Genomic DNA, 10275 nt, shown 5'->3' with positions numbered 1-10275 from the left:
AATTCTTAGATCTACTCATGATTCTTTGCAGAAAATTCCTTCTCTCTCTTTCGGGAATGGACAGCTCACCTGGAATATGTACCCGCTCAACGCTAGTTGGCGCACCCCTCTGCAGCATTTCACTTTTCGACCCATCCGAGAGGATCTTTGCTGTGTGTGTGGTGATGACAAATGGAAGGAGGGGCGACCAAGCCAAGTAAACGCTGCGCTGTTGAGTGGGAAGAGAAAGAGCACTGAGGTTTTAATGTCTTCCAGCCTCCATATGAGGCAAGTATTCTTATGCTTAACGTATTGCTGGCCAGATCGTTCGTGAAGAAATTAGAGTCTATACTGTCCTGATCTGATCTGATATCTGTACTAGACCTAGACATAGTTGTGAGCTGTGCACTGTGCTGTGTGGTCCTTGTTGTCATCATTGTGCCCCACGTATTGATATCTGCGTAAGGTAATGCCTAACTAGGTTCTATCTAAGCTAGATCCTGACTGACTCCCAATTCCATGGCACTGGCCCCTGCACACAGCCCTGTCTCTATAGTATAGTCAGATATCCTATTACCGAACAGAATCCTACTTTCGAACGCGTACATTGTTAATGGAAGCCCTTAAAACGACTCGTATACGCATTCATTGCACTACTACGCGCTGCACTGTCGTCTCACGACACAAGGGAAGCAGCCAGTGCAGACAATTGCTAAACAGGTTCTTAAACTCTGTGTGCGGTGTGCACTCTGGACTGGTCCGGTTATGTAGATAGGGCTTTAACATGAGTCACCTGACTGGAACACTTGCAGTGTTAATTTCTCACAATTTGTGTTGTGAGTCATCAGAGTTCAGCTCTGCATGATATATCTGTCACAACCCCATCATTTCAGTGTTTACCGCATAAATGAATTGAATTTCCATGTCAAAGTTTACTCATGTCATGTACTCAAACTCTACAGAATGTTCTTCAAATTGTGTGTATGTGTGTGTGTGGGGGGGGGGGGGGGGGGCATTTATGAATGGGCCCAGTAACATTGTTCTGTTGTCAAGATGGGGAGGGGGGTAAAGCTTTGAGGAGATACATTGTAAGTGAGGGAGCGAGGAAACTGGAGGGTGTATTCCCTCCCCACACAAAGGAGCTTTTGCATTTTTTGGAAAATTTTGAAATTCAACAATCTGGTGCACATTGTTTTTTTTTTGTTTTTTTTGTTTTTGTTTTTTTAGATATTTGGGACATTGTGTAAATGGATAACAAAAAAAAAGAGAAAAATATTCAACAAAATTTGAAAGTCTAAATCATGGTAATTGTTAGTTATTATTCTGCACATGTGTCTTCACTTAGTACAAAGTCTATGGAGGTGAAACCCTGGTTCCTCTGGGCTTGTGAAATTCCGACATTGTTTATGTTTAGTATAACAGTGTCGAAATTTCAGAACTTGGGCGCTTGTGTCAAGTTTCTTGTGTCACTGCCCGCAACCAGGGATAGCCTGATGGTAGTGTCGCTGCCCAGAGAGCAGTAGATGAGTAGCGTGATTCCCGCTTGTTCCTTTTTTCTGACACGTTTGTTAAAGATGTAGATTCGATCGACAGTTGCAATCTTACAAATTTCGTTTGTACTGTCTAGGGAGACAAATTGAAAAAAATTATACCCTGTATCTTCACCCCTGTGATTAATACTCTTATTTCCATAATCATATTTCCAGGTACTAAATTGGAGCAAGAGAGAATTGGATACAGGACTGCAACAACATTAATATCCAGAGTCCTGCATGCCTGCAAAACCATCCGAAGATGGAGGACACAGCAACCAAGATCAGAATGATTGAGGAGAAACTGGCAGTGGTAATGATTGATCATATTAGTTTCAAGTTTATTTCCACGCATTCACTTAAAAACATACAGAGAGACAATCAATTAAAATAAATGTACCGGTATACAAACCGAAATTATTTCAAGTAAGTACATAGTCACAATTGAAAGTGTGTGATGGAGATTGACATAACAGTTTGAGTATTAAATAGTGGTGGAAATCAGCAGTAGGCCATTGGCCTTTCGAGGCTGATCCCATTGATAAGGTTACAATGTTTGAAGCTGCTTATTCATCATTATATCATAAGTCGTGAATCACATTGAAAATCAGATTTACAATGAATAAGGACAAGGAAAGTATTATTGTGGTCGTGTTATGTATGATTTTAGAGTTCATGAGATTCAAGTTATTAGAATAAATTATTACCAGATGTTTCACGGAGAATATTAAACACAAGTGATTTGAGAACCAATGTAACCTATGAGTCATAGTCATGCAGGAATCCAACTGCTTTTATACCGGGCACCATCCTTCATAGGCCATGAATAAAAACAGAAAATTGAAACTACACCTCCTACAAGGAAACTTGAGTCTACTGTATATTTCTACAGAAGTGATCACATGGGATGGACTTATAGAATAATTTTCTTTCCTCTCAAAGCATTCATTGCAAGTTCAATCTACTTAGGATGGTCGTTGGGTCACATGATGCACACAAAGTTTGTTTGTTTGTTTGTTTTTAATCTGTAGCTGCTAATTATTCTGATTCTGATACAAGGGACAGTCATGGAATAATTTAGTACAGTGCTCTCCCAATATTGTGAACACAGTTACAACAAAATTTTGTTAATATGGAGTAAAACTTGAAGTCTTAAAATTATCATCAATTATATATTTGTAATATCCATATACTGAAGTTGTTCGGCTACAATATTAAGTTTCAATATATTGAAAGGAAACTACTGGCCCAGAGGATTTCGTTGTAACGGGAGTCGCCTGTATTAAAGGGACTGTACAGTACTGGTTGAGGTAGGGATTCATGTTTTGAACATTCTTAAGTGAGATAATCAAAAGCCTCTTATGAAATATGAAAGAGCATGTAATTTAAAGAAGGATTCAACGTTTATTTGTTGAAAATTGGTTTTCAGATGGCTGAGATATCCAAAAAAGTGCTAATAATAAAAGGCGACATGCCCCAACTTTATTAGTATCTCTTTGTTTCACCTTGTTTTTGGATATCTCAGCCATTTCAAAACCGATTTTCATCGAATAAACTTTTGATACCCCTTAGAACTGCATGCTCTTTGACATTTCATAGAGTAGTTTCTGAATATCTCACAAAACGTTAAAAGCTAAATCTTCACCTCGACCAGAACTGTACACACCCTTTAAGCTCTCTTGAAGACACTGATTCACCCAAAAGTGCTAAGCTGTTCATACCAGTGTGATGTGTTTTTCTTCCTTTGATCAACATTTTTATCTATTTATCCCTCTCTCTCCAAACATCTGACTTTGTACCTTTCTTTGTCTCCCTGTCTGCCATTCTCTTCTCTCTCTATCTCTTTCTGTCCCGTCTTTTCTGTCCATATCATGTCCTCTTCTTTCTCCTCTATTTGATACACACTGCTCATCAGGACGCGGAGGAGCTGACGTTTGTAAGAGATAATCTTAGCAAGAGCTGTCAACTCAGCGAAAATATGGTGAGTAGCCACCTGAGGATTGGGTGTATGTCAACAAGTTTCTGTTCGATTAAAGGCATTATTTACCATTTGCAGATGAAACAAAAACCCTGCTTCAGTGCATCAAAATAGTTCTAAAATGTGAGTTAGGCATAGAAACAAAAATATGGTGAGTAGCCACCTCAGGATTGGGCCAATGTCAACAAGTTTCTGGTAGATTAAAGGCATTATTTACCATTTGCAGATGAAACAAAAAAAAACAGCTGCAGTGCTTCAAAATAGTTCTAAAATGTGGGGTAGGCATAGAAACAACCACTGTAAAAATTTTAATCAGGATAATCAATGTTTAGTATTGTTAAATGTACAAAATGTGAACAATAGTTATAATGAAATTATTTCTAGAGTGAACCGTCTACAGTACTGTTATGGTTTGATAAGAAAAACAGTGATATCGCCCTATATTTTAGGTTTTATTGCAAAATGTTTAGATGATAGGATGTTTTATGATACAACTGATCTACACATACGCATCAAATTTGATAACTCGAAAACATTTAAAGTCACTGCTCCCAAAGGTAAACTGTATCTTTAAGTGGCATGAGGGATGATATGAATGATGTGGAAAAACTATTTAAAGCTGATATGAATAACTCCTGCTGAACACTAATCAATGCTAGAGTGCTTCTTATATTGTGTCTGTAATGTCTCAGTTCTAGATTCACAGAATTTTGCCAATGGTTGCAAACTATTTAAGGTATCGTTATTACATGTAACAAAGATAGGAAATGAAGCGTACTACTTTATGCTGGAGAGTTTAGTTTTGTAGCTGCATTTACTAACCTACTGTCCTAGCTGAGAAGCTATTGCTGTGTACTATGAGCCTGAAAATAGCCTCACGCTTATGCCTTTGTTAGTGTCGATTGCTCTCTAGTGTAAAATAAATGTCTCTTTTGTAGATCGGGGCCCTGTTTTATGAAGAGGTATAATTGATTATATAGTTGATTTCTATCATAAGTCTATGGCAGCCTGTGTAATAAGGAAATTTATAATCGATTATATCTTTTGATCCCAGGATACCTTTAAATGTGAATCAAGTAACAAGATTTCTTTGTTGTTGTTGTTGCAAAGGAGGGTATGATGAGAAGGGGAAATCCATATTGGTCAATGTATTTGAGGGAGAATGAACATTTATGAGTGATTGTTCCCCCATGGTGTCACCGTGGCAACCAACAATAGTAACTACTCCCTTGTCTCCACTCGCCATTCTCCAGGTGACGATTCTGACCTCCTTTGAGAACAGGCTCAGGCAACTTGAGGAGACCATTCTTCCTGTCCACCAGGAAACTGTTACGCTGCAGAAACTTCAAGAGAGTATCCTCTGATGCAAGCCGCTCACCTCCACTTTTCTTTGAAATCTTGCTTTTTTTTAGAGCACTAAGAACCTTCTTCAAGGGGGGGGGGGGGGGGGGGTTTTCCTCAAATTTACAAGGGATAATGTGTGACCAGAGTCAGCGGTTCTGAAGTGTGGGTGAAGATATTAAAGTAAGATCAAAGATTGAAATGGGCCAAACACTACTGATTTAACAGTGAAAGGTGTACAAAGGTATTTCTGTCGATGGTTGAGATATATGTATATCACTTCCTGAGCTATGTGTGAGGCTAAATGTCCGACAGAGGCAGAATAATTTCTGTCTGTTGCGCAACCCTGTCTGTGTGTGAAATTACCTTAACCCAAGCGAATAGATATTGAAAACACACTGTCCGCATTTGACCACGTGCTGAGCTACCATGACTCTGTACGGGAGCTTGAGAGTGCCATCAAGGAAGGGTAAGTTATTGCAAGATTTCCGTGGTTTGTACCCATGATCGTACTCACTCATATTGTGTGTGCCACATGCCTGCATATGTTTCTGACACAGTAAATTGAAGCAGAAGATCTGTAGTTGAAAAGATTCCCCATGTATTTATGTTATATCTAACTACTTTGGCAGGAGGAATGAAAATCACTGGATGCACTGAAGTAGAACAATTAATTTCGAGCACAGTTGACGTTAGTTTGAGAAAAACTGGTTCAAGTATGCTGGTATTGTACAAAATTCTCACACTCGTAACCAATGAGATTTCCGTAAAAGCCACAGTGTGTGTGTGTGAACACACAATGTGCCATTGAGCCGAGAGTGTCTTGATAGGTGGTTCATGGCAAGGGTAGACGGTGGCGGTTGATATGCGATAATTCAAATTATATTACTGAAAATCGGCAGAAATTGTGAATAAATCACTGGATGATCACACTCATATGCCTTTTTATGCAAGCCTACAATAAGAGACTGTTTTTAATCAGTTTCATGGCAATTATCATTTGACTACCACTACTGATCATTTCCTTTAATATGAATATAGAATTATGATTTGTAGTCTGTATTAATGGGATGCAAGAATCTATGGCTAGAGTTTCACAACTGCTCAGGTTGTAAAGTGATGTGAGAAAGTGTGTCTTCTTGTTCCGTTTCTGTGTACCATTTTCTTTAATTCTTGATTTGTCTTGTTCTTTGTCATTAATTATTCCTCGTGGCCTCATATGCTCCTTTTTCTGTTTTGTTAGGTGATGGTAACTCATTCATTTTTGCATCATACTGTGATCATATTGAAGAACGATTAAAGAGGAAATCTGTCCAAATATAAGTTATTCTGATAAAAAAAAGAGTATAATTTTATGAGTTCAACAGTAAAAATTTGACTGAAATTGGATGAGAAATAAGGAAGTTATAAGTTGATAATTTCTACAAATTTCTCCGAATATGCAAATGAGTGAGCTAACCATGTCATACCCTCCCAATTTTGCATTGATTGTGTACAAAAAAAATGACAAAAATTCAATGTTTCTACCATTGAATTCTGAAACATGACGTTATTCCTGGTTGAATAACTTCAGAATAGTGATCAGTTAGATATGTGAGGATTTGAGCCTCGGGCATAATTACGTTTGAATGAAAAACAACAAATTTCAAAATTTTATGTACAAACTATATGGTAAGTTTTTAGGGAATGACATGCTCACTTTGCCATTTGCATATTCATATTGACTGTTCAAGAACTGTTTCCCCCCCAAAAAAATGAAACTTGAAAATTTCATAACTTTCTTATTTTACATCTGATTTCGATCAAATTTATACCATTGAACTCGTAATATTTTACTCTTCCTTATCAGACTAACATATATTTGGACTGAATTTTCCCTTACACACAACAGTATGATTGTTTGCATGCAAAGAATTACATTGCCATCATAATGCGATATTATTTTATGAAATAAATGCTACTACCACCTCCAAAAAGACTGCCACTACTATTTAAAGTGTTGTAATTTCTTACACTTTCTCGTTTAAATACCACTACTTTTACAGTGCTAATAGACTTGTATTGCATCTAATTGTTTCATTGTTGTTGTTGTTTTATTCTTCAGACCATCAGGGAAGTATGAGACGTACCTGAGTCAGATGGCACAGATCCAAGAAGCTCAAGAATTTTTCTCAAATAACAATCCAGGGAGCCCAGAGTTAGCAAAAGCTGTGAGTTGATAGATATTTCCTGTGCTGATGTTCCATACTTTGCAGTGAAGACATTAATGTATGGAATGTATTAGAATAGTATGCTATCGTTGGAAGGTTCCAACGAGTTTTCATAAAGTACAGTCAACCTTGCCTAAGTCAAATCTCATTGGACTGAAAAAATAGCTGTGACTAAGAGAAAATTTGACTTATGAGGGATTAAAATCAATAGAATATAAAGAGGAGAGGACTAGAAAAAAAACCATTTACTTCGGCAATTATTCGACTTTTATATGCAAGGTAAACTGTATGTTGGTATCTTATGTAATGTGTATATATCATAGTGCATATTGAATTTACTTGAATTGATATGTTTTTTATGGCCATTAACCCTAAAAAGACTGGGCTATTTTGGTAGCTCGAAAGACTGGGGGGGGGGGGGGGGGGGGGGGCCTAAAGGGCCCCCCCTTAAGATCTCGGCCGTAGATCGCGCGATCGCCGCGGAAATTTGCACAATGGTAGTGTGCGATGTAATCTACAAGATCGTATATTTAAATTTTACAAAATAGTCTTCTTTTATTTTATTTTGATTAATTATGCTAATTTATGCAAGAAATCAGACTCTTTGGTCTAAATCAGTAAATAAAGCTCCAAAAGTGCTCATTTTTCGTCTGATTATTCTTTGTGGCATTCTTAGCAAATGTACTTGAAAAAAAATTCGGTATCAACATTAATTTCTTATTTATTTTATTGTTTTATGAATTTCTTATGTATTTCTTTGTTTTTTCGACCTTTTGATTTTGTTAGTTTTTTAACAAAATTTGTGGCAGACACTTTTTGAAGCATAATACTCCTAAAACAAATTAATTTTAGCCATTGAGAGTAAAAATAAGCATATTTATATGAATCATGTGAAAAAACTCAATTTGCATTGACTTTGTACACAAAATCACATTTTTGAGCCATTTTCGGCCCCACGTGCATGTACAAAAAGTTATGTAACTTCAGAACCGTACCCCCGGGCGTCAAAAATTTGGTGTCAAAATGTGCGGGGAAACTCGAAAGAAAAAAGTCATAGAGCATCGCGGCGAGAGCATTGCGTGTTGCAGAGTAATCGCGCGAAATGTCGAAGGGGAGCCTTTTAGGCCCCCCCCCCCCAGTCTTTTTAGGGTTAAGGAGACCATGAATGCTTGTAAACAAGCAGCCTTGGAAGACCAACAGCTTTGAATCCACTGCCAAGAACTCGGCAACAGGGACACAGTACCTTGCCTAGGGGTACAATTGCTGCAGCCAAAGGGCTCAAACCAGGGATCTTGTGATTGGCAGTTTGCGGTCTAATCCAGTGAGCCACAACAGCTGGTCTAAAATATTACTGTTGTTATTGTCATCGTCTTCATCCATCATCATCATTACCATAATGATTTTTATTCTGTTTGCTTCCAGACGTCTCTATTTACCACAGGGAGGGACCTGCTACAAATGGAGTTCAGAAATCTTCTGTCTAGACACAGCAGTCCCGTTACTCCCATCAAAATTCTAGATATTCTTGGCACTGATGAAGGTATATTTCTAGAATTTTTTTCTTTGATGTACCTTCTTACAAATGAATTCATGTCGTTTTCATCAAATTGCATTGCATAATTGGTTTTCAAGACACTGTTCAATGTTTTAGTTAGTCAGTAGATTAAAAAAAAAAAATTAAACTGTGCAGACTGAGCTTAATAGAGTGGGTAAAATATTCCACTCAAGAATAGATAATTTATGAAATAATAATGTTCCTGTCAATATATCTTTAAACAAATATTACCATTCTTGTAAAGTTTTCTCATATTAATTTGTCTAATGCTAGTACTTTGCAGGTACAAAATTGATCATTGTAAATCCAGTCGCTCACAGATTTTCACTTACTGTATACGCCGAATATTTCGCGAGGTTTTTATTTTCACAAATTTTGCGAGTCAGGTGCTATTCTCGAAATTAAAGATGAAAATGAAATAATTACTCTGATCCCGATATGAATGTGATGTACACGTACGCATTTCTCTGTTCAGTACAGTACTCCACGATCGCGAATTTAACCACTCGCAAAATCGTCAGGAAGTTCCGATTCGCGAAAATTTAGACTCAGTAAATATATGGCGTATATAGTATTTGAACAATGTAAACACCTGATAGTGTGGAGAGAGAAAGGTGGCATGACTGAATCTGCATGGGCTGCCAATCAGGGTACATTCAAAAACTGCAACTAATTCAGCCTGCTAGAATGGAATTGCCTGTCAACGACTTTGTGTGTTGAAGCATACGCTCATGATAATGTTTGGACCCAGTCGAGGTTTTTCAGCTGTGTGTGTACTTACATAGAAATCAGTCATAAAGCTGTATGCAATTAGTTATGGAGATTTTGAATGTGTATCTGCATCAGGCCTGCCTTCCCAATGCATGAATCTCCATGCTATCGTTTCAAAGAAGTTACATGGTATCACTTGTGTAATACGAAGATGTATGATGTGATGATATTCTCCTTCATATTCCACATTCTAAGAATCTTGCTATAGGATTGGTCAAGAGCTGATCACATGTTAAGTGTAGTTTTGCCCATCACATCACCTGAGAAGAACTAGGTCACTTGATAGTACACAGTGCAACGCACTTTCCCTTCAGTGTTGCGCGGTGCGCACAGCAAATTCATTGTTTTGTCATCTATAAAGACGGCTGTTTGTTTTGCTGATCTCTGGCAGTCCATACAGTTTTAGCGCGAGATGAGTACGCGCGAAATAAAAGTGCGTTACACTGTGGACTATCATTTAACTAGGTCACTTGATAGTACACAGTGCAACGCACTTTCCCTTCAGTGTTGTGCGGTGCGCACAGCAAATTCATTGTTTTGTCATCTATAAAGACAGCTGTTTGTTTTGCTGATCTCTGGCAGTCCATACAGTTTTAGCGCAAGATGAGTACGCGCCAAATAAAAGTGCATTACACTGTGGACTATCATTTAACTAGGTCACTTGATAGTACACAGTGCAATGCACTTTCACTTCAGTGCCGCGCGGTGCGTGCAGCAAATTCATTGTTTTGTCATCTACGCGCACACGTAGCCTAAAGCCCTAAGAATACCTAAAGACAGCTAAAACGGTTTCTGATGTGGACTAAAATGGGAATTTCTAGAACCCTAGATGTGGAATATAAAGCAAATAATCAACTTTTAGTTTCAGGCAATGAGACAAACTATCACTTCCTCGGCGATCTGAATGTG

General features: G+C 37.8%; 1 protein-coding gene across 1 annotated transcript in view; it reads left to right on the top strand.

Annotated features, from left to right (window-relative positions):
• Window positions 1–1615: 1615 nt before the first annotated feature.
• Window positions 1616–10275, top strand: part of LOC139740784 (exocyst complex component 7-like) — a 29641-nt gene continuing 20981 nt past the window's right edge. The window contains exons 1-6 of the mRNA XM_071651358.1: window positions 1616–1824; window positions 3427–3492; window positions 4743–4842; window positions 5215–5299; window positions 6935–7040; window positions 8463–8580. Of these exons, the coding sequence (XP_071507459.1) occupies window positions 1774–1824; window positions 3427–3492; window positions 4743–4842; window positions 5215–5299; window positions 6935–7040; window positions 8463–8580 (526 nt within the window). The 5' untranslated portion in view covers window positions 1616–1773. The remainder of the gene's footprint in view (window positions 1825–3426; window positions 3493–4742; window positions 4843–5214; window positions 5300–6934; window positions 7041–8462; window positions 8581–10275) is intronic.

Source organism: Diadema antillarum, unplaced genomic scaffold (assembly GCF_040938485.1).
Source record: "Diadema antillarum isolate AM-2024a unplaced genomic scaffold, OU_Dant_1.0 seq00000881_RagTag, whole genome shotgun sequence".
Taxonomy (NCBI): domain Eukaryota; kingdom Metazoa; phylum Echinodermata; class Echinoidea; order Diadematoida; family Diadematidae; genus Diadema; species Diadema antillarum.
Note: the sequence above shows the minus strand (reverse complement) of the source record. Positions and strands in the feature narration are given on the sequence as shown.